Source organism: Pholcus phalangioides, unplaced genomic scaffold (assembly GCF_987345545.1).
Source record: "Pholcus phalangioides strain wild (caught in Gottingen) unplaced genomic scaffold, Ppha-v1.0 ptg000008l_1, whole genome shotgun sequence".
Taxonomy (NCBI): Eukaryota; Metazoa; Arthropoda; class Arachnida; order Araneae; family Pholcidae; genus Pholcus; species Pholcus phalangioides.
The window spans coordinates 2,906,280-2,931,352 of NW_028301601.1; the positions used below are offsets into that span (position 1 = coordinate 2,906,280).

At 39.2% G+C, this 25,073-nt stretch overlaps 1 protein-coding gene across 1 annotated transcript; it reads right to left on the minus strand.

The window, feature by feature from the left end:
* Positions 1-2,599: 2,599 nt before the first annotated feature.
* On the minus strand, positions 2,600-10,898 carry LOC149083494 (SPRY domain-containing SOCS box protein 3-like). The gene is made up of 4 exons (XM_089234016.1): positions 10,408-10,898; positions 9,013-9,200; positions 8,649-8,877; positions 2,600-3,396 (listed from the first exon to the last, which is right to left on the minus strand). Exons 1-4 carry the CDS (start codon positions 10,652-10,654, stop codon positions 2,810-2,812), a joined length of 1,251 nt encoding a protein of 416 aa, XP_089090142.1. The 5' UTR covers positions 10,655-10,898; the 3' UTR covers positions 2,600-2,809.
* Between the last annotated feature and the right edge of the window lie 14,175 nt (positions 10,899-25,073).

The following is a 25,073-nucleotide window of genomic DNA, read 5'->3' on the forward strand; positions in this document are numbered from 1 at the left end:
ATTGGTATGTGCAGTGAAGTCTTACTCGTTTTTAGCCCCTTGCTATGTAGGCAGGTGGATTTTAGGTTTTACTGCCATGGGCCACACTTCTTTCGTTTTAATTTTCCTGATCCACTGGTCAAATTTACCAGACCATGTCTCTGGCCTTGTCAACTTACCCGTGTGTGGGGGTGTCACGCATGGAGATATTATAAAAATACTCAAGCCAGTCTTATTGGCTGTAATAATTTTCATTGGTTATGTAATTAAATTAATTTGAACCCAGTCGTATCTTTGTGTGGCTTAGGATTCATGTATAAATTTTCCTGCCAGAGCTCTCTTAAGACCATAATCTACATAGAAATCTAATTTTGGATGAAGATGTGTGAGTCCCCTTCCACACATTCTAATGAATTTATTTCAAAACTCAAATGAATTATACAAACAGCCAACATGTAATTCTCATAAATATTGTGCCTATCTCCATCTAGAAACGTGCCATTTAACAATTTTTCAGATTTCTGTCTCTTTGGCATCTGGGGGGACCAAAGTAGTAGATCTTTCCATATTTTGGGGAGGACCAAACTAAGTCGCCGCTGTGGTGTCATAGTGACGGACTCGCATCTGTGGGTTCCAACCCCACTGTCGGCTGAAGTTGGGCTTGCATTTGCACCTCGAAGTTGAAAACTTATCTCCCCATTAAAGTCTTGCCGCAGAGAGCAACAGGCCTACAATGATAAATCATTACACTGCACATAACAAAATACATGTCAGGTTTCACTACACATTCCAACATGTATTAATTCATTAGAGGTGCATGTGTAGTTTAATAGATCTCCCCTCTTGTTTGGCATCATTTTAGGTAAAAACGTATATTTGAGATGTTAAATTTCACTGCTTTCCCTAGGCAGATATGGTAAGATTTAAAAAAAATACTAATGGAATTTGGAGTCCAGCTCTTGCTGCCATCTATTATTTAGAGCGCTTACTATTTCTGAAACTTCGATGTATTGCCATGGCAATTTACTACTTGTGCCAAAAGTGTAAGTACCTAACAGTGTGTGCACATCTATATTTCGAAAGTGAAGTGTAATGATTGAATATTTGTGTTATTTCTCTGTGATGAGATTGCAGTTGAAAACCAACTTGTGGGCAGCATGATTTTTTTGTTACCACTGGTCGAAACCATACAAATTTTCGTATGTCAACAAACAAGGTGGATACATTTTGAATTTGAAGCCAAGCCGTGATGGAATGTCCTTGACGATGTTGTTACAGGCTACCATCAACGTAATGAACTCCTCCTAAAAAGCGTACCAATAGTTGTCTAGATGACATAAGTACAAAATAATCTAAATATATTCATTACTGATGTAAATATGGTCGGTCTTGACTTACTGTAGTTTCTTTCGAAAGCTGTGCTGCTCTGACCTATAAAATCTCGTAGTGAGAAAAATATTTCCTTGATATAAGGTTTACTGCCATCTAGTTTGCAAGGACACTAAGAGTTTTTTTTAAAATAAATATCGGAGGTGGCAGCAGCTGTTCCACAACCGGTTTTATTTTTTCTGGAGATGTTTTCCAGTCTGTCGATAGAATATATACGAACATAGTTCCAATGTTTAGAATTAATATTTAAGAAATTGATGAAAAAATGTAAATGATTTTTCGGAAACGAAATAGGGATTTTCAATTAATGGAAGTAAAACTCGTAAGGATTTATCCCTTCCCCTTCAAAAAAAAACTTGACAGAGTGCTAGCCATTCCTAAGTGGTCTTCTACTATAAAGGTTATCATTAAGGTCCATGGGTTAGAACAGTATAGGCGAAATATCCTGTCATTATTGCACTTGGGAAGAGAATCGATGCCAGAGGACAAAAAATTGGACCAGGATATAGGTCATCCCGCTGATTTGACTGTGGATTAACCACAGTCAATGAATGACTGTGGTTAGAATGACCCTTCAATTTGAATTTTTTTATTTTTTTTTTTGTGATTTAGTAATAATTCAATTCGAGGGGCAGTGTGAACATAATTTTAGGGCTTTATAGCGCTGATTTTATATATTTAGAGGAGGGTTGCCTCCCAAAGATTCATGTATTATCACATAAATACTGAAAAAAATCCACAGAATTCTTGAGAAATAATTCTGTAATTTTCATCAATTCCGTGATTTTTTTCTCAAAAATTAAAGGGATCATAGAATTGAAAATATATTTGATACACACAAATATTTTTTTCACTTCTATCGTAAGTGTGTGGCCTCCCAGACAGCAGGGCCCAGTGCGACTGCACCTGTCACACACCCCTAAGGGTGGCTCTGGGAAGGGGGAACACAGGTAACAGAATTTTTATCTCTATGGGCAGGGATTTTCTGCAGTTGTGGTAAAAATTTGGGAGATATACGAGTTTTCGCGAGTCCCGGACATGGAGTAGAAATTTTGAAGACTTAGCAGCTATGGAATGATCATAATGGAGATTATAAAACCAAACATAATTTTCTTAAATGCATTCATATAAACTAATTTTTATGGAGAAAAAACATTAAATATCGAAACTTTTGTTACCGAGCAGTCCCAAGTATGTGCAATATTTTGAAAGAAAACTGATCACTACTGTGTGAACTTTTCCCACACATTTATTTATCATTAAATGACCTTCCAGTGCGTACCAATTTTTTGGTTCCCCTGCGACATATGACACAACATAAATAGCAAGCAATCGAACATGATACAGACGCAGTTATTATAATATTTTTTCACCGTTTCTAACAAGATCGAGAAATCATCACAAAAAGCATGTGATCGAATGCTGATGCAACAAACACTTATCAAGACCCTTTAAAAAACCCAAAGAAACCTTCTCTGAGCCTCATTTTCTTTGGGTTACTGCCCGCCCTTTCGTTGGCATCCGAATCCGCATCTTGTCTGGACGTGCTGGGCAGGCAGTTCTGTACAAGCACACCCCTTCCAAGATAAATGAAATCTCTGGATGACGATGCCATTTGGACACGTATGACACGTTCATGAGAACCAGGTGAAGAATCTGAAGGAGAATCCACCACTGGTATGTTGTCTTTATTCACTGCATTGCTTTCACGCTCTTCAAATTTTTTCTTGAGACGATTGGCCAACAACTTCCTCATCGAATCTGGTTCAGAAGAATCCGGGTGATGCTCATTATCACCGAGCAACCACCCCAGATTTTTTGCGAGAAACGTGTGGAGCGGTCGCGGCATGGGCACTACTTCGAATACACTTTTGTCTTGAGGAACAGCTCCTCTCAAGGCGACACAACACAGGTACTGTAACGAAGACGGGAAGGAAACACTATGGATTATTCTCATACCGCTACGCGCAGCTGTAGAAGACACCATCGGATACAGGGTCTTGCCTTTCAATCCGGTACAAGCCACACCTGTAATACAAATCAAAAACATATAATCCATAAATCTCTATCATACGCATACTTGAAGATGCTTAGAAAAATTAATATGCCAGTTTGTTTAGTCAGAAACATCTATGGCACACACACAGTATATAGTTACCAAATTTCATAATTTCTGCTAGCAACTATTAGTCTTGTCCACGATTTCAACACACCTAAGTATGGTACTCCAGAATCCAAATAGTGGGAGTGATTTAGATATATCCGCCACAATTCATGTCCAACGGGAACAATTCCCATTGTAACAGAACTAAGGATTCCCCCCCCCCCCGGCAACCAAATTTTGAAAGAATAAAATTAATATTCGTGTGCATGCATAACTAAAAATCATTTACTTGAAACACGACACATATCTCATCGAATATTAAATTGTAACAGTCTCATTTACATTTTAGTGTGTTACATTTTGCAGTGTGTCTTATTTATAGCGTCAAATTTTTTGTAGGTTTCGTAAACATTGGTTGAAAACTCGGCATAAGCAGCCACAAGCAGTCAGATATTGCTTCTCAATTGCGACCAATTTGTTAAACAGTGAATTTCTAAAAATAAAAGTTGAATATTTTCTAATATTTCTGAATTTAGGCGAACAGTGGGTGCCGTTTTTTTTACCTTAATTTCGGGCTCGAAGAGCCATGTTAACATTTTATCTACAGAGTAATGTGTAAGGATGATTAGCTTTGCTGAAGTTAAGAGAGGCTACTAATGTCTCACACCACAGTGCATGAAATAAGGAGGGCGGGATCGTGTCCCCAGTGGTGTAGATGCTAGATTGCTTGCCTGGGTTTGAGTCCCGGCGGAGACCAGATGACTTTTCTCTCGAGTCCACCTCCTCATAATATCCAGAAAATATCAGTTTCCTTGATTTATATCTTTGTTAATTACATGCTGTTTTCACAAAAATATATACAAGTATTGCACAAAGCTAGTAAAATATTTTGCGAAAGTTACAAATCTGTACTTATGTCTCACAGCTTTCTATGATACAGGGTTGATCAAAAAAATTTTTTTTTTCTTTTTTAATTTTTTGTTGGTCTCCTAAAAACATCCATCACCGAATTTTCACTGGAAAGTGTGAATTCAAGTATTATGTATGTTCACAAGCCAAAGATTACAGAAAGAAGGTGTGATGCTATAGCACATTTTCTGAAAACTGTCAAGTGGTCATAATAAAGTGGCCCACTCAATGTATATCTGAAAGTTTATATTTTCGTTCATTTACAATTAAATTTGTTTTGTGAAATTACACATCACTTTTTTTTTATGATGATAGTGTGCATGCTACTTCCACATTAATAATAATTTTTCAACAATGTTCATAGCATAAAGCAGGGGGGGGGGGGGGGTCTTCAATCTCTCAGATAACTGCAGACCAAAAATTCAAACTTCCCACGAAACCCATGGGCTGGCACAGCAAGTTATACAGCAATATTTAGTATTATAAGATGGAATCCACATTCTCAAGGACTTAATATAGTGTACAGAGGCGTCTTGAAGGATCAGCCACATGGCCCCAAGTAATTGAAAATTTCTATTAATTCCAAAATCATTTCTTTCATCGATTCCAAAATGATCTTTGATTTTTTTTAACATTCTGAAATTCAAATGATTCTGAAATTACTTCTTTCAATGTTACTCAAAATTTTTTTTTAATTATCTTGAAATTATTTCTTTCACTAATTATGAAATGATTTGTGTCACTAATTATAAAATTACTTCCTTCAGTAATTCTTAAATTATTTATCACTAATTATGAAATTACTTCTTTCACTAATTATGAAATTACTTCTTTCACTAATTATGAAATTACTTCTTTCACTAATTATGAAATTACTTCTTTCACTAATTCTGAAATGATTTGTGTCACTAATTATGAAATTACTTCCTTCAGTAATTCTTAAATTATTTATCACTAATTATGAAATTACTTGCTTCAGTAATTCTTAAATTATTTATCACTAATTATGAAATTACTTCTTTCAGTAATTCTGAAATTATTAGTCACTAATTATGAAATTACTTCTCTCAGTAATTATGCTTCTGTCACTAATTATGAAATTACTTCTTTCAGTAATTCTGAAATGATTTGTCACTAATTATGAAATTACTTCTTTTACTAATTATGAAATTACTTATTTCACTAATTACGAAATTATTTCTGTTACTGGTTCTGAGAGAGAAATTATTTTCTTTAAAAATTCTGAAATTTGTTTTAAAAATGATGAAATTATTTCTCATAAATAATGTAATATTATTCCTTTCAACAACTTAACTTACTTCTTTCTGTAATTCTGAAGTTAGTGAAACCTTACTCAACAATATTCGATATCAAGATAAATCCCTCCACAATGGTATTTTTAAAAATCTTGTTTGGAATTGCCTATAGTCCTAATGTTAAACTCCTCTCGATACAACACGATATCCTTTACAATGATAAACCGCTCTACAATGATAAGTTTTGACGATATTTCGAAACCGCTACAACAATATTTATATTTTTCACTCAAAATGACCTTCAATTTATTTAATTTATCATCAGTGGTTTTTATGTCGAGGGCGATTAAAAACATCTGTATTGCGTGCCATCTGCCGACCAAAAGTGTAAATGAAATTGCTCATTTGATTGTCGCACCACTGTCATTTTCTGCACACGAGAGCTAATTATACCGGGACCTACAATTTATTGCCAATTCAGAACGGCAGGCTTATTTTTTATACTCATCGAGAGGTTGATGCGCTAACCCCCTCAATGGGGGACTCCATGCGGTAGCAATTCTTTTTGTAGTTATGTCACCATTTCTGTTTTACCCGTGTCAGGAAATTTTTCTGACCAGGACGAACCGGGTATCGAACTCGCGACACTTCTAAACATCCTTTGGTACTTTAGGAGAGTATCTTATCGACCGGGCTACCACGCCCCCAAGTGAAATTGCTCTGAAGCTACTTTCACTGTAGTACACAAAAGTACTGTGTGGTAAACCACTTTACACTGTGGAACAACTAAATGAATTTTAATAATCAATAAAAAAAGTTTTGTTGTGAATAAATGAATTTTGTGGTGGTACCAACAATGGCAACCATCAAGAGCATCAATCTGGTGGCAACTGATGATAATGCTACCTCTCAATATATCGTAACATCTCTGCAACAATATTTTTCCTTGATCCTCAAAGTATCGGTATATCAAGGTTTCACTGCATTTGTTTCAAAAATTCTGAAATTACTTCTTCCAGTAATTCTGAAAAATTATTTTCATCACTAATTCTAAAATCATTTCTTTATTTCTTATGAATTTAGGGGCAGTAAACTCTGTTCTTACTGAATAATATTTTGAGCCGATTATAGTCAGTTGTGCTGTAATCTGCTCTCCAGCACAGTTAGAACGTGTCACATATATTCTTTAAAGCTGTATAAATAGAGCATGTGCCGAGCTTGAATCTTCAAAAGCTGTATTTTGAGAGAGTCCATGCTGACTTTCATACAGCATGATCTCGAGACTTGCTGAACTGTACACAGTTACGATGCAGCACAAAAATTATACTTTTAAAATTAAAAAAAATAAACGATTTTGTTAATCATTTCATCCAAGATCAGGAATCGTGTACTCTGGAATATATGAGGTAAAGGTTTCATAAGGACTAAAACCACAAAGAAAACAAAATTGAATTTTACATGCCTCAAAAGTATAGGCGCAGAATCAAATTTTTGAAAATTTCAATATGCCATATGAGTTTACTTCACAAAAGGGGTGTTTCTAAGTGTTGATACATACGTTTACACTTCACTCATAGTTAGAAAATTTGACGGCAGATGGCAGCGCTACACATAGCAAGCATTAAGCATAAAACAAACTTCATGTTAGGTTCACAACATGTACACGCACATTCTGGCACGTACTAATTCGTTAGAAATTCCATAGAGAATGTGTATGAGGTGCATGTATGGTTAAGTAGTAGTAGTGTTGATACTGAACCTTGAATATTTTTGTGAATTAAAGACCATGCTAAAATCCACTCGGTCCTCGAACAAGGAAGTATTGTGGATATGGGTCTACAAGGTTACAAGATAGATTTGTTTCTGAAATTTCTATCTAATGAAATAGATTTAAATGGGGCATCTATAGAGCGCTAGCACCTAGTGAGCATTTTAAACTAAAATCGAGATCCAGAAGACCAATTAAGATGAAGACTGGCTCCGCAACAAAAACATTCTGCTAGTAAAATAAAACATCAAACAAAATTGAATATTTCAAGAGAAACTGTTGGTAGACAAATTCACGAAATTGGCTTTTTGCAAAACAGCAAAATTATTTTTGTGTACCATTCTCAAAATGTTGCCATAAGCAATCACGATCAGACTGCATTCAAGACTGAATGTATTATTTAGGCCAATAGCTGAGTATAGTCTTCATTAATGAAAAGAAGTGGAACTTATAGATATTCCAGACAGTTATTCTTATTATTGGCATGATCTAAGAAAGAGTTCAAGAACTCTATTCAGTAAGCAGCAAAGTGGAAACTCTGTGATGGTATGGGGGAGCATTTGGTTACAATGGACAGACCTCATTGGCATTTTTACATGGCTATCAGAACAGGGTCGTTTCAAGAGTATCAGGGGGCCCCGGGCCAAGTGATTTTTCTGAGGCTCTATCAGGCAAAGTCTCAAAAATTTCAACTAGATCTCATTTTTGTGAGGCCCGGGGAGCCCATGCCTCAAGACGGCACAGAGTCAGAATTCAGAAATGTACCATGAAACATTTGAAAATACCATTTCAGAGAAACATTAAGTGTTTCAAGCTGAACTTTTTAGCAGGATCATGCTTCCATTCAAAGTAAACAAAAAAAAAGTAGTTCAGAGCTTCAGTCCGAACCCTAACTTCATTCGAAATGCTTGAGGTACCCTTACAGGTGCTGTGCATAGGAGAGGAAACCAATATTTTTCGGTTTCAATACTGAAAAATGCAACTGAGAAAACATGGTTTGATTTGTACAGACTTTCTATAAAACCCTGTACTCTCCATGAAAATACGTGTATTTAATGTTATAAAAAGAAATGGCAGTTGTGTAAGTTACAAAAACTAGGTACATGATTTCTAAAAAATATTCAAAATTAGTGTTGTGCCTAAACTTTTGTGGCACACTGCATATTGATTTCACTGATAAAAAAACACTAATTGTTTTAAGTAATGGTGCCACCAATAATGAATAATTTAAAAAAAATTGTACCTAACGGCTGCCTATTCTTATAAAACGACAATGTCCCTTTCCACATGTCGAGATGAACTCCAATTATGCTCCCTTGACCGAAGCCAGATGTATAAGATCTTGACTGACCTTCGTGATGGAAATTCCCTTTGTATGATAAACCCCACGTTTTGTCGTCAATTCCAAGAACGCTACAGAACATGTTGCTGAACTTATGGATGTCAGCATCATGTGTTCCGACACCAACCATCTAGGAGAAACAAAAGCATAAGCAAAACATGAATTATTACATCAGGAATATGTATTTTTTCGGAACGGAAATTCCCAAGATTATACTCATGTGTTCAACAAGGCAAATTATTACAGTAATATTAGTTACAATTACCATGTCAGTCCCGTAAACCAATGACGTCATCTTGATCTCCCAATAATGCTGATTGTGTGTGATCGGAAGACTTCCTCGAACAACTGCAGTGCCGATGCTGAAGTGGAGATGGAATTTAACGTCTTTTTTGTCGTTGATCAATAATATTCTATTATCCTGCATGCTGTCGTCCCAAACCCATTCCAAAACTGTTAGAAATACATAAAAGAGTCATGTTTGCAAATAATGAAAAAGCTTCTCTAATAAAGCAACCACAAAACGCTACCTTATTTTATATCTGATAATACTTCAACACATGCAATTATTAAGGTTTTAACAAACATCATCAATTGGAAGAGAGTTTCTCGGGACAAAAAAAAAGGTTATAAGTATGAAACAATGATTTTTTTTTTAATGTCTCCCTATCACTAGAATTTTTCATGCCCGGAATTCCTTATGCCCTGATCTGTTTATTATTAAAAAAAGGGTCTGGGTTTTAGTTTTCACTACATAGAATATTTATTTATTCAACAAGTTCGGAATTCCTTAACCCTCTGACTGCTCAATTTGTGGACGGAAATCGCTTCAAAAATTGTCTAATTTTTTTTCACTCAAAAAGGGAAGTTTGAGCGATAATACCACGTGCCTTCAAATGCCGCAATTTAGTGGACAACTAACAACATCTGTTGGCCAAAACATAAATGAAACGTCTAATACTGTATATAATTTATTTCAGTGGTTAAACGGGAAAAAAACGGGATGCGCTCCTCAATAAAGGAAGAAAAACACATGCCCGCGGAAATTGCAGGATGAGCAGATTTTGCTACATTTGAGTTGCCCGTGGAAATTGCGGGATGAGCAGCCAGAGGGTTAAGCCCGATCTGTTTATTATTAAAAAATGGTTCAGGTGTAATTTTTTTAACTGATATTTTTCCTATTTTTATGCTTGGTGCTTTCTATTATATTTTGCATGGTGATGATTTTTTTTTAGCGTCCGTAGTGTCTGACGGCCTTGGCGAATTTTCGTCGAGCAATCAGACATGTATGGCACCAAACATCGCCAAGTGGCGGACCATACGACAGCTGTTCTCCAGTGAAGAATCACTGGCTGCAAGTAGATTTATAGGCTTGATTCTACCAAGGCCCTACGAATCAAGTCTGAGCCATGACCCACATATAGCTCGAAAACCCCTAGGATGTAATAGACTTGTGCGACCCTTCTTGGATTCCGAAACCCTGCGAATCAAATTTGTGTCATGACCCGTAGCTCGAGAATCCCTGGCTTTAATTTGTATGACCCATTTCGGAAGGGGCCCCCACCCCCTGCGAAATTAATTCTGGGTCGCTACCCATATGGGTTAACCTCCCCCCCTCCTACACTTTATAATAAACCGAAACCAAAATAAACAAACGAACCTTTGCCGGGTTCCCCGCAGGTGCAGTTGACGAGTGGCACCTGCCCGAAGCACCTGCAGAAAGCGTCATCAGCACAACGTCGGGGTTGGTTATCCCTGACACGGTTCCTCCGCCTCAGTATGCTGGCCATCGCAACTTGAGCTCTTTCCGCCGAATAATGGCTGTCGCTGCTCAACTCCAGAAGCCTATCCAATCGAATGTTGCTGCTGTTACTATTGCCACTGCTTCCTTCTATATCGACTTCCATCAAACAATACGATGGCCGACCTTTAAATTAAATACAGGAAGGAAGAAATGTCAGCCTTGAAAAAGAAAACAGCTAAATTATATTCTCCTCCTACCTCTCAATAACGGAGCTGGAAATTAATGTAGTTTCTCATTAATTTTCAATTAAATTCCATTAAATAAAATTTACATAACAAATCCCAACTATAATATTTTCCCCCGTCACAATTTTAGTTCAGTTTTTAAGTACGCCATATGTGTAATGCAAACAGATGATGATGGGTTGCCAGATCCTTAAAAATTTCCAACGAAAATCATCTTCAAAACTAGTCCGAAATATTTGAAATTCATATGGTCTTTAAAGAACTAATACGATCTAAAGTCCATGATGGCTGTTGCTGCCATCTATCTAATAATTCAATAACTTCATTGATATATCACATAGAATGAAAATAGGACTCATGCTGCTACCTATTGTTTAAAAAAAACCCGTAAAACTGTCTTTGCTAGTACTATTTTTAAACCATAGATAGCAGTAAATTTTTGATATAGGAAATTTTTTTCAATATTAGTCAAAACCGTCCGGATTTCTATGTCAAAAAACAGGGCGGCCCGCTTGTTGGATTTGTCTCCAAGTCGCAACGGACTGTTCCGGACGATATAGGATACTATTGATGTAAAGCCAGGTTTTTCTAGAAGCAGGTTTCTACAGCGCGTGCAGCGTGAAAATGCTGATTGGTCAAAAAAACCTGAATTCCCTAGGCCACGATTTTTCACGGGGCCCTCATTCCCCTTAAAAAATTTTATTCCCCCCCTCCCGTTGCGAAAATGTAATACAGTCCCCCGTATTCGCGGGGGTTACGTTCTAGTGATGACCACGAATACGGAAATCCTCGAATAACCGAAACTATAGGTATTTTTGTATATCTCGTTTATTGAACAGCATGAGAAGAGCAGGGTAACGCCGTGGCCCCCCACAAGGGGTGGGCTGACAAGGCTTCAGCCCTGGGGCCCGTGAGGATTTTAACCATTTTTTTGTTTTTTCACGCTATAAATTCATCATAAAGGGGGCCCGTAAAAGATTCCAGCCTAGGGGCCCTGCTTCAGGATGTGGGGATCATGGGTAACACAGAGGTATAAGGGAATTTAAAAGAGGGTGCAGTGATTTTTTCTGAAAGAACAGTGTGTGATTTCTGTTTGTCGTTTCTTCTTTATATTATCAAGTATGTTGGAATATGATGGCAAGGCTTCCTCTACCAATTTTTCTACATGTGAAGAACGTACCATAGAGGGATCTATGCCATGAAAACAATCTATTGCTGATTTGAACGTGCGCAGCCCTTTCGCTGTTACTCGTGGTCAACTTGTCTTTTACTTCTTTATCTTGATCTTCTTCATCTGGTACCGCTTGTTTCAGGATCAGTCAACTGCATTGATTCCTCCTCAGCCTTTTTTTTGAACTGCTATAAATTAGTTGTTCGACTTCTATATTATTGAACCCTTCTCCACCCACCTGTTTGGCTAACGTGACAATGTCCTTTATAGTCTCTTCAGTTGGCGCTGTAGAAATGTTTGTGCCCTTTAGCGCACATTGTGGCCAAAGGCAAAAAATGGGAAAAAAAATCCAATAAATGAAAAACAAACCGCGAATACGGGGGGGGGGGCGACTAGGCAAAGTATAGAATAAAACCGGTATTTCATACTTGAAACGACCAGGCATTGTATAGAATGCCTGGATTTCATACTTTGCCGGTAACATATACACAGCAAGAGAATTTACACCTTATCCTTAGTTTCTCTCAGATAAGATATCCACCGCATATAGTTTCACTGTTCATCAAGTAAGCAAGTATACTCATACAACAAATGAAACTACTGTAGAGTCTCTACGTAACGAGCCACTTTGAAATGTATTTTACGCAAAACAAAATTTCTATATCCAAACGTTTAATTTTCCTTTAATTTAGAACACGGTTTTCCAAACTTTTTGTTCCACATCGCCCCCCTTCTTCAGAAATTCTTTTCTCTCATCGCCCCACGACTCATGTAAACCCATAGGATCCTGTGTTATACCCGTAGCTTCTGTCACCCTCTGGACCATTCCATTGCCCACCGGGGGCGATATTGCCCAATTTGGGAAACACTGATTTAGAACATCAATGATTATTCCTCTAACGTGAATTTTCCATACAACGCTTTTTTGATAAAACGAAGCCATTCCGTGATGCCAGGTGATTTATCCTACTATTGGCATCCAAATAGAATAAATGAATTTATTGAATTAAAGAGTAAATGAAAGTAATAATAATATTGAATATCTATTTTCATTGACCTTGGCCAAAGCATCGGCCTGCGAAATGGAACTGAAATGATTGAAATATTTATGTTCATTCGAATTGAGGGGGATCCCCCCACCCCCCAACGTACATACAAAATGTTATAAAATTTAATATGCTTGATTGCATTCCGATTCTGTTCTAAAAAAATTATCATTTCATATTAGAGGGGAAATTAAATCGCATTTCAAATCACTTAGAGAAGTAAAATTTAGCAGAAAATTACCTTTTTGGGACACGACATTGGGTACAAAATTGCAACAAAATCTTCTGGACTTGCGAAAATTTCCCCATCTTGGACTCTCATTTTTTTTTTACGGTAGATGATTTTGCAACCGGCAACTTGCCCTTTGATTTTGTTTCTCTGCTTTATAATCGTTTTCAAAGTTGAAACGAGGATATTCAACTGTTTTGCAAGATCAACTTGCGTCATGAATTTAAAATTCTTGTCGAATTCTTCCACAATTTCCATTTTTTTTTCTAGAGAGAACGCTTTTTGTTTCTTCGACATTGACACAGTCAACAAGCAAAGCACCACATCGGAAGAGGAAAAACTACGGGAAATGATAGAAAGAACTTACTGTGCATGAGTAAGGGCGATGCGGAATGTGACCTCTTTTTTCAGAAGCAAGGAAAAGAAATCCCTTGATTTTTTCGGACTGGGAGAGGGAGGGGATTAGAAGAGTCTGTGAGCGAAATTGCGTGATTCCGTACACACGTCACTCAACAGTCATTTCGTACCGCGGCCGTGATGGTCGAGTGTTCATGGTGATGGACACGCATCGCGGGGACCCGAGTTCGAGCACCACCGTCGCCACTGTGGTGATCGGCTGACGTTGGTTTTCAGTGGTTCCGAACCTCAAGGCGCATATTCGAAAAAAAGTCTCGCCACAGAGAGCAACAGGCCTACAAACAGTACAAATATTCAATCATTACACTTCACTCACTTCACTTCTGAAATATATAGATGGCAGCACTGAAATATCAGACACAACACTAGATATGCACTCAGACTGTTAGGTACACACACTTCCGGCACAACTCACTAGGTAGAAAATTGCCCATGGCGATAGCTCTGAGTTGTGCTCCTCAGTTTGAAAGAAAGTAACGTTCATGGTGGAACATGAGCATCTTACTATTGCATCACTCGGCCAGGGCCTCTAGACTGGGATCTCCGGTGGGGAACTGCCCAATAGCGCAGCACAAAATGTATGAAAAACTGCCCCAAACTTTTTGTTCTACCCCCTCCTCCCTCCCCTCACTTCAGAAATTTCTTTGTTCTCATCCCCCCCGAAACTTAAGCCAAGCCATAGTATCCGATTCCCCACATGACGATATTGCCCACTTTGGGAGACACTGGCCAGGGGTGGTTCAAGCAAGGGTGCAAGGGGGTGCGATGCGCCCGGGCGGCAAGTTGGAAGAGGTGGAAGTTTAGAAGCATTGATTTTTGAAAAAATTTAACAATAGAATCACGACGCTGTCGATCTTTTGAGTCATACCCAGACAATGAACAGGTTGAGGAATCTCGAGGGAACAGGCAGGGGGGCGGAGGGGGGGGCGTAATACCAGAAACAAGAATGTATTCTATTATAACCGGCAAATGTACATTTTGACCCCCCCCCTAGAGGCTGATTTACCTGTTGGCTTACACGAATTTTTCCATCCTTCAAGCCCAATAATAACGGCGCCACTTAATCGGTAGTAAATTGCCCGTGGTGATAGACCAGAGTTGTGTTCGGTTTGAAAGTCTAAAAAAAATAATAAAATAATAATTCTAGTCTGATTTTCTTGACCCACTCATTCCACCAACTTGCCACCCCACGTGTTGCCCGAGATTGCCCCCCCCCTCCTCCATGTAAATACAATAATGATCATATACAACACCTGTGTGTCTCTCTCAGTTTTAAGTTTTTGTGATCAAGTTAGTTCAGCGCGTGTGACCCGCCAATGTCCGAAATTCGGGCTTTCGACTGGCTTTGGCCGGCCCCTATATATTGATCCCTATATTTCCTTTTATATCGATCCCTATGATTCGGGGTCATTGTCAGGTGGGCGTATTTTTTTGTGATGATTATGGCTATTATAATAATTAACCACTGTTGAGGGGTCATTCAAGTATTACGTCAGCATCGGGGGGGGGTTCGGATTTGCTGCCTTTTGATGACAGGGGGGGGGGGTTTGAAGGTTGCTTACGTCATCAACCACCTTTTTTGAAGATATGAAATATTCTAAGCTGCTGACGAAGTTTTGCTGGCAGGGGGGCGGGGTAACAAATGGCTAAAAATATGCTTACGTAATACTTGAATAGCCCCTAACCATAATTATTATGATTAGTGTCGTAACCATAATTAAATGGTTAGCTATGATCGAAGGAAGACTTAATGATCAAAGGAATATAATATTGATATCTTAGTTATTCACATATAGGAACCAGTTAAAGCCCAGCGAAAGCCCGGAATTCGGATATTATCTGGATCAACTGGGATAAACAACTCTAAATGCGGAAAACCCGTTTTACCCGCATATAACGCTGTTCTTTCCCAAATTTCCTCCATTGTTCGAATTCGAATATCTCCGTGAATATTGCACAGAGAGACATGGAATTTTTTTTTTTTGTTGGCATCAGGAGAGGTAGGGTAACAACTTTCTAATTGGAAGTTAGAGGACTGGGGGACCGTATGAAAATTTAGATTTCTTCATTTTGTTACACACTGTATTTTCACTCCCAAAACTGGTACAGGGTAATTTTTGAACACCTTCTAAGCATTTTTTAGATTGCAGTCGTACTTCTACGATGGATGGTTTATAACATAGGTCTTCAACCTTTTGCTAGTCGCGAGCGCTGCCTGTACCCATCATCAAAAAGAAGAGCACCCTTACAGCAAGTTTGGCATAAAAATGCGTGAAATCAGAGGATGATTTTAATCCTTCAATGCAATTAGTACAAAGTGTTTAATTGGAACTTGATCAAGTGCTCGTGAGCACGAAATTGAACATGAGCATCGAGCACTCTAGGTGCTTCAGGGAGGACCGTGGTGCTCGCGAGCAACAGGTGGAAGATGTCTGAGAGATGCTTTTATGAGATAAAAGCAACATTAACACTTACAGGGCACCTTTTTGACCATTTCTATTGTATTTTTGAAAGTTTTTAAGATTCCCCCCAAATGACGGGCTTGGCCCCCACTCACTTGTTCACTCATTCGGTCACTCATACGCTCAGGGAAAAAGAAATGCCCTTTAATAAACCAAACCCCTCCCCCAAGTTAATATTCCTGAGGAACTTCTAACATGTAGCGGACGCGCTGGATAGTAAAGCACCAACACCAAACATGGCCCCCGCTCTGTCCCTTGCGGGGGATAGTAAAGCAGAGAGAGAGAAAAAGATCACAAGGACAATATTCGTGGTCCACATGGTGTCACCACGGGTCCTCAAAATCTAAATTTGTACAGCGGAACGGAACTTCGGTTAACGAGCTATTCGCATCACGAGCAAAAATTTTGCGCTTTGTTTATTTATTTTCGCGTTATCACAACTGAGCTGATGATATTTTTGCTTCCGCCCTCACACTTATTATGGAATTGCGGATAATTATTCTCCCCTAAAGTCTCCGGTATGCGTGTCTCACTCGAAAAATTAACACACGTGCGAGTGTGAATATTTACGGTACGAAACTAGCATTGTAGCCATACGTACGTGCGCTTGCAGTTTTTTCTCAAATTCTGCTTGGAGAAAACTGTGGGCTGATTTGAATTATTGAACGTGACTTTGAAGGGCTAGCTCATGAACAGGAGTCCCTACTTGTCGAAGAGATTGTGTGATTGGGGAAGACCATGGACTGGGGTTGCATGAGGATGGCATTCAAGAACTAGTGGTGAGAAATGTCTAGGAGTTGACAATAGATGCCGATGGATCTCTTTTGCACACACCAGCAAGAACCTATGGACGGTATCTCATCTGAAGAAGAGAAGTAAGATGTCCCTCACATAAAATGAGGTTAGAAAGGTGTGTAGAGTGTGGGATTCTGTGAAAAACTCTATAGAAAAGAACCACCCAAATGAAGCTGTAGTAATGTGCAAGCAATGAATCTGTCCAACGAACACTGCAATTTACCATTTTCCAGAAATCCTAAAGAGAAGGCAAAAGCAAGTGTCATTGAGTAAGACTCTTTTTGAAAGTCATGCAAAAAAAATAAGTTTGCAAACAACAAGGAGTCTGTAAATCGTCCTAAACGATAGTCCTCCTCTCTCTCGTCGTTTAGAGTAAGTTAATAGTCAATAATGTTTGTAAACATTATCGTATTGTATGTTTATTTTTATGCCATTATTTATGTTATGTATATTCTATTGTATTATACATTATTATTATTGTGTTTAATTATTGATTGCATTCCGTTTTTATTGGTTATTTTTATATGAATGACTAATTGTGGAATGAATTATCCGAGTTTCCATTATTTCCTACGGGGAAGTTGGAGTCGAATAACGAGCATGTTGGAGGAACGAATTTAGCTCGTTAACCGAAGTTCCACTGTATCAGTTTACACAAGGCAGCGCGTCTACTATACCACACATGCACCTCGTCCATATTCCTCTGCTGAACTTCTAACAAATTGATACATGTTGGAATGTGCGTGTCCGTGTTGTGAACCTAACGTGAAGCTTTGTTCTGAATGTGGAATGCTCGTTATAGTGCTGCCATCTGCCACCTATTTTTCGAATTATGAGTGAAGTGTCATGATTGAATATTTTACCGTTGTAGGCCAATGGCACTCTGTGCAAGAGCAAGATTCAAGATTTCTGGCGGGGCCTATCTGTTTTCAGACATCTGCCGCCTTCAAAACAGGCCCGCGGGGGGCCATTGTGAAGGGAAAGGCAAGAGAGCAAATGTATGTGGATTGTGAAGTGCGTGTGGTATGTCAGAATTAGGGAGCTAGTCTAAGTCAATTAATTAAAATTAATTGACCAGGAAAAACATGTCTGGACGAGCGTGTTAGTAATATTACTTATTAATATTTTCGGCAGGAAAAGTAAACTGCTTCTGCGGCGCCATCTTGGTTTCGCCGTGCCTCATCCTCATTGGTCGGATTGAGTCGCAAGTCAGGGATTGGCTGAAATGAAAGAATACACAAAAATACATTTTATTAATTCAAAATTAGTTAGAAGGTGAAGAAAACAGAGGAATAGAGTTAGTATTATTAAAAAGTAGCGAAATGGATAGATGAAGAAGATATTTTTTACATTTTTGCGAAATCCAATATTTCTATTGAAAATCAATTTTTAAGTTTTTCTAGGATTTTTTAGGAAATATTCTCGAAAAGATGGGGAAAGGAAATGGAGAGAAAGATAGAGTTGCAAACTCTTAAGTTTGCTAAAATAAGTTGGAGCTGATCACTGCTCCTGGGCTTTTACGGCCTATTTTGCGATCAAGTTGCCAGCTTCCTTCAAAAAGCGCTGAAGAATCACTCTTCTTTCTTTTTTAGAGTTACGCTGGATAATGTCTTGCATGCATGTTGTTGCAAAATTTAGCAAGTCCTGAGCTGAGGAAGAACTAGCCGAGGATTCAGAGTCAGAGTCAGTAGTGGTCGATCGAGATTTCGACGACGACGACGTATCTTCTTCCGTCGTGTGACTGGAACTCTGGTGCTCACTGTTCACCTCGTCATCAGCGGTGGTGGCATTTGCGACGCCGGTCTTTCCGACGGTAGGCTTCGGGGAGCTGGTATGCCTTGGCTTGTCGCTTCCGGGACGGGGCTGAGTCGGTTGCTTCAACCGTTGACTTGCCAAGTTGACTAGCCGCTTGGCTAGTTTGCCCATGGGTTGGGACTTGTCTTTTTTCGGCTGCCACTGCTCTGTTGCCAGGTCCGTCGACGGCTCTGCCACGACTTCTTCTGCTGCGTTTGTGGGCGGGTTTGTTGTAAGTTCTTGGTTTTTTAGTCTCTGGTAGTCCTGGAACTGTTTCCAGACTTTTTTCGGGATGTGCTTAGCATATTCAAAATTTTTCCCGGATTTTTTGAAAGTTGCGGGTGATATGGTCACTTCTTCATCGCGAGTATTTCCACTCAAATTGCGAGTTTTCCGGAGCTCCGCGAGGTGTGACTTGTACACCGAGCAGCCACGATTGACACTTGGGTGCCCTTCCCCACAGTTGCTGCATACAGGGGTGTCGATTCCGCGTTTTTTGGTGCACGTTTTCACGTCGTGAAATTCCGCACAGAACCCACACTTTTGTGGTTGATCACACGTTTTGCCGAGATGACCCCATTTGAGGCAGCGGAAGCAGATGCTCGGGGTTTTTCGGTTTGGGTTACGGCGATGCCTTTCCACCGTTATTGCAACGAAGAGCAGTTGCTTAAGCTCAAAGATGGCTCTGGACTTCTCACCGCTTGGTAGGTCTACCTTCCATAGTGGGAGAATTTTCGAGCGGAGCCGCCGCCGCCGTGATCGGATGTGAGTTACCCGGATCGGTTCAAATCCTTGTTCGACCAGTTCCTGGAGAATGTCCCCAGCTGGCATCGCTGGGTCGAGACCGCGTACTATTACGCTGAATATCTCGGCGTCCGGAGCAGACTGCCTCAGGATTTGGATTTTCTCTTCGTTGAGAAAGTCGATTATTTTGTCCCGATCCAGGGTGTCGGTGAATGTGATTCTGTAATCACCGCGCGTAAATTTCACTTCACACGCGGCTGTGCAATGTTCTTTCAATTTCTGGGCTACCGATCGCCATCGTCGATCGCATCGGATCACCAGCGAGTATTTTCCTCGCTCGGGACCTTCTCGGGTCGGCTGGCCGTGGACATCTGGCTCATCGCTTCTGGTGGGCGGAGCTATCTCGCTACTGGTGGAGCGCGATTGGTCCATCGGTGGTGGTGAATCCATCGAATCAGACGTTGTCATGGGAGGTTGATTGTCTAAGTTGGGTGCTGGGGCCTTTTCGCCTTTTCCGGGAGCGGGCTTTTCCTGCTTTTTCTGCTGTGTTTCCTGATTTTTATCGGGACTTGCAGTTTTCCGGGGCAGTTCAACCTCATGGGCCCTTGTTGTTGATTCAGAATGTGAATCTTGAATCACTGGCATTTTTAGTGCTGGCTTGTTGGGGTTAGATTCTTCTGACAGGAAATCCGGGATTTTAATCCAGTGGGTGCTCAAGTTCTTCAGCCTGTCGGTGATCATGGCACTCTGTGGTGAGACTTCTTAACGGGGATATATTGGCTCGCATTCGCGCCTTGAAGTTGGGAACCAATTGCAGTGCGTCTACTACCATGTTGCCGATTGTTGCATGTTTTCCTGCTCCCATACAGCCGTCTGCACCAAGGAGCACTCCAGGGTGAAATTTCCGTGTACCCCCACAATAATCAATCAAACAAAATCACAAGAATCCCAAAAATAATCAAAATTTCGAGGAAAAGCTTGCTTGCCAAAACTTACTACATTGCTGCAATCACGTTTATTTCGAAATAATATTATGTAATGACTATTCAAACTAATATCTCGCATTATTTTATTTTTTGGATACAAGTTTTGTAAAATCAAAATTACGCTAATCTTATGGTGATGAGAATTCTCCGTAAATAACTGAAAAAATTTTCTGCAAACCCCAATTTTCTAACGAATCTGGAATTCCTTTTTCAAATTCGATAGTTTTTTCTTCTAAAAACCAGGGTTGGAATTCTGAACAGCACCATAATACATTCATTCTTCAATTTATCACCAAACACATTTTTATGAATCATTGACTTTGCTAGAGTTGTTTCACCTGATTGTGAACAGCCGCAAAGAATAACCGTAGATGGGTGTTTAAATTTTACATCATCAACTTTCACGTTAGTTAGAGGCCTTTCACACGGAGCGGATGCGGACGCGGACGTGGGTCCGGAAGAAGTTTAATGGAATACGTATACTGCGCCTTTCAGACGAGCCGAAAAATCTCCGCACCTAGGAAATGTTCATGCGGGTCCGGACGTCGTCCGCATGTGTCAAAACCTAAGTGCGGGCTCCGCATCCGCACATAGAAGTTTTGACAATAGGTTTATTCGGAGCTATTCAGACGATGCGGATGCGGAGCGAATTCGTCCGCATCTTTGGCTACTTTTTGAAGGTGATTTTACACGGAGTTTTTTTAATTATTTGCCATAAATACCCTTAAAAACACCATATGATGGTCCCTGCTCATTAATATAATGTACCTACATACGTCTATCCCTCCGTTTCCTTCTGAGATGGAGATATAGCAACTTTAACTGCCTTTTGTCCATATTTCACAATTTAATACAATAAAACCTGCCAACAAGGGCCGCTGACGGGACCAAAATTATAAACCGTTCTGTTCATTACGAATATTTAATTGACTACATACTTTAATAACTTTTAAATTTAATTTAAAAATTTTAATTTTTTCCTTTTTAAATTTTTAAAATTATTTAAAAATATAAGTATCTGAAATATTATTTTAAATATCTGTTATTTTTTTAAATTTTCAATCTGTTAATTTTTTTAAACTTTAAAAAAAATACTTTTCATAAACAACGTTATCCACGTATGGTGTTCACTCAGGACCGGATTAAGACGTTTGAAGACCCTAGCACTTGAATATTTTTGGTGGTTCCCTCGATACCTACAAGTATATTTTACTCGATATTCAGTCTATAAACTGAAAAAATGAAATTTTATATTTCAGAAGTGAGACTAATCTAAGGATGGGATTTCACTCTAAAAGGTTTATGAAAGTTATTTTATAAAACTTGAAAAATGTAACCAATAAACACATCTGTTACATTCGAAAGAACTTAACTGATCCGCCTATTGGTTGCATTTTTCAAGTTTTATAAACGAACTTTTATAGTGTAATCCCGGCCTAAGACAGAATTGTGATGTGAATATTTCTAAGCACAGGCATTTTGAAAGTCTCTACCCCTTCCCTTTTTTACTACTTGCAAATTCTTAGATATCTCCTGAATTTTTTTTTCTTTTTTTTGGAACATCGAATGTTTTGGATGTTTTTGGAGAGAATTTTTCTTCCATATTTTTCTGAAAAGACGGATTTTTTTTTCAAAATATTTTGAAAATATTTGAAGACATTTTCTCCCATCGAGTACTTGTGAGAATCGGAATGAAGACATCTTTATTCCCATATCCTATGTGGCTCTAGATTAAACCACCAAAGAATGCCTCTAGGCTGCCTATGGCCACTGAATCAGGGGTGAAGGAGAAAAATAATTACAAAAATTGCGAAAAAACAGTTTTTATGCACGAATTTCGAACTAAAGATGCGGTCGATTCGTCCGCATCTTCAGCGCTCGTTTGAAAGGGTATGCGGACCCGCGTCCGCATCCGCTCCGTGTGAAAGGGGCCTTATGGACATCGCGCGAAGAGGGAAATATTATACTAATTGTGAAAGTTAATACGTCGAAGTCGTAACCGAGGAAAGAAAATCGAAATAATCTCCTTTGTAAACCTCAATTACAAAAACTGGTTCTTCACTGAAAGGATGAAGACGGTTCAGACGTGTTGATGTGATAGTCTCTTCACTCGAAAACAAAAAGTCACTGACATTGGCAGAGCCGTATTTATGTTTTTGCCGCCCCCTCCCATTTCAGTCTAACTTTTTTTACCCCCCCCCCTTCCATCCCCCCACGTCTCCAGGTCGGGGCCCTCGTAGAAAAGTTGACAGGTTCCATTTCGGGGGGCCCTGGATGAATCTCATTGATTTTTTTAGCATTGTAGAATTTGCAACAGAGGAAGCCCGAGATAAAGCCAGTCTGAGGCCCCACTAAAAGTATGCGAAATGGTGTCCCGGGTAATTGGTTGAGGCCTTGGATTTTATTCGTTAGTATAATGAATACAAATAAAAATTTTTCATTTCACTCGCAGTGGGGGATGTCCGACAAGCTTCCAAGTCTGGGGCTCCATGTTTACAAGTTTCATTTTGGGGCCCATGGATGAATCTCATTCTTTTCTGTTCTTTAACATTGTAGAATTCGCAACAGCGGAAGCCCGAGATAAATCCAGTCTGGGTCCCCCATTAAAAATCTGCGTATTGGTGTCCGCTACTGGATGTGGGGCCCTCGATTTTATTTGTTGTAAAATTCCTTGTAAAATTCGGCGGGGTTGGCCGCCGAAGTCGGCAGGGGTAGCAGAGCCCCCTCTAGTTACAAGTACAAACTTTTCTATTCAAGCGCTTAATTCTTTACTAATTCGACCTCTTTTTCTATAACATCAAGAAAAAATATAAAACCAACTTGGGTTAATATATAACATCGGCGTTATAGTGTGTGGTGGTGCTGCTGAAAAACGTTCTTACAGGGAAGATGGGTTTCGAGGACGGATCTCAATGACGTCACGAATCTCGGGAAGAGGCTTTCTGCTCCAGAAGGTGTTGGGTACAAACACCCCCCATAGACAGCCCTCCAAAGAAGATACTTTCTTCTTTAGGAGATGTCAGCTAAACTCTTGTCTTTTTTCCAACACCTTATTGGTGTTGTAACCTGAAATGAGTGCTGCTTTGCTTCACTGGACGCCTACTCACCCTCCCACCTCTACTTGTGATAATACTATTTGGGAAGGTGGTGTATAACACTGTAAATAGGAAGGTTAGACAATCCTTTTTTTTTTACTTGAACGACAGTCTGTGTGGTGAAAAAAACAAAAAATAAACAATATGGTTTATATAATTATTATATATTATTTACTATAGAAATGACACATGACATTTCTACACGTTTATGAAACGTGAATTTGAAAAAACGTTTTTCTCTCCCCTCTTTCCATGATCCAAAATTCGCCGCCCCTCCGAATTTGCCACCCTGGGCTATAGCCCGCTCAACCCCCCTGTCAATACACTACTGGACATTGGAGTCGGATGAAGAATTTATAGAATATCAAAACGCGAAATATATTTCCCTAATGTTGATTGTGGTCCAGAGTCGAACCAGCCTATACTACTAATACAGTATATGAAATCGGGACCAAGGAGCCCCGAAATTATTTTCGCACTCAGCCCCGCTTCTGATAAGGACGGCCCTGTGTCACGACGCCTGTGTCCGATTACAAATTCCGTTGACACTTTTTACTCGCATGTAATATTTCCACGGTCACCGATAATTTCGTTGACAGCGGGCATTTTTCGTTTTGGTCACCGATGTCGATCGATAATCTGCTGGCTAAAAATACATTATTGCACATGAAACCGCGTTCAAGATTTTCTGTTTGAAAGAAACGACAATAGAAAGCACGCCATTTTATCGTAATAACGAGGAGATAAAGCCGAAATTCAAGACTGAAAACTGAAAACATAGTGATATGGCCCGTAATTAACGGGACATTATTGTAGTTTTGGCTGTTTATACTCTCTGTCTGCATGGATATCCACAGAACACATATTTTTATCGATAAGAGTCAGTCAGGCCACCATGAGCTCTAGTATACAGGGTGGATACTACCAACCACTCAATAATTACACACGTGATTCCTTTTGAAAAAATAATATGGCGAAGTGTTTTCAGTTTCAGAATTAAAGGAGTTATGACGTTTTTAAAATTTGTGACGTGTCAATTTTCTGTCACTTACGCGCCAAACACCGAACGAAGAAAAAAAAATTCCCCGTACAGCGTTGCCGCTAATTGAAAATGTGAATTGAAATATTCAATCCCGTTAGAAGACACTATATATTAGGGATTTCATCACCAGGTTTGTAAAGCGTTATCCAAACGAGATCTATTTGAAAAAATTGTTTTGCCAAAATCGTCACTTTTTTGCCATAAAATTCGATAATTTTCTTTTCTTCACTGTTAAGTCAAAGTTTTTGAGGGAAAAGGCAAGGAAAAAATACTGGTTTGCACAGCTATGATTGATTACTCTCGGGATTACAGCCAAGGGCGGCTTAAGCGAGGGTGCAAGGGGTGCGGTGCACCCGGGCAGCAGGTTGTAAGGGGCGGCAGCGTAGACTTTAGTTTAAATTTCACTGTGTGAAATTTTTAAACATTTCACAGTGAAAATTCACATATGATACCACGCTTTTGAGTCACATACCCCGACAACGGAGATCTTGAGAAAACTTGCGGGAATAAATAGACAGGGCCTATATAACCGTAATACTAAAAACAAGAATATAAA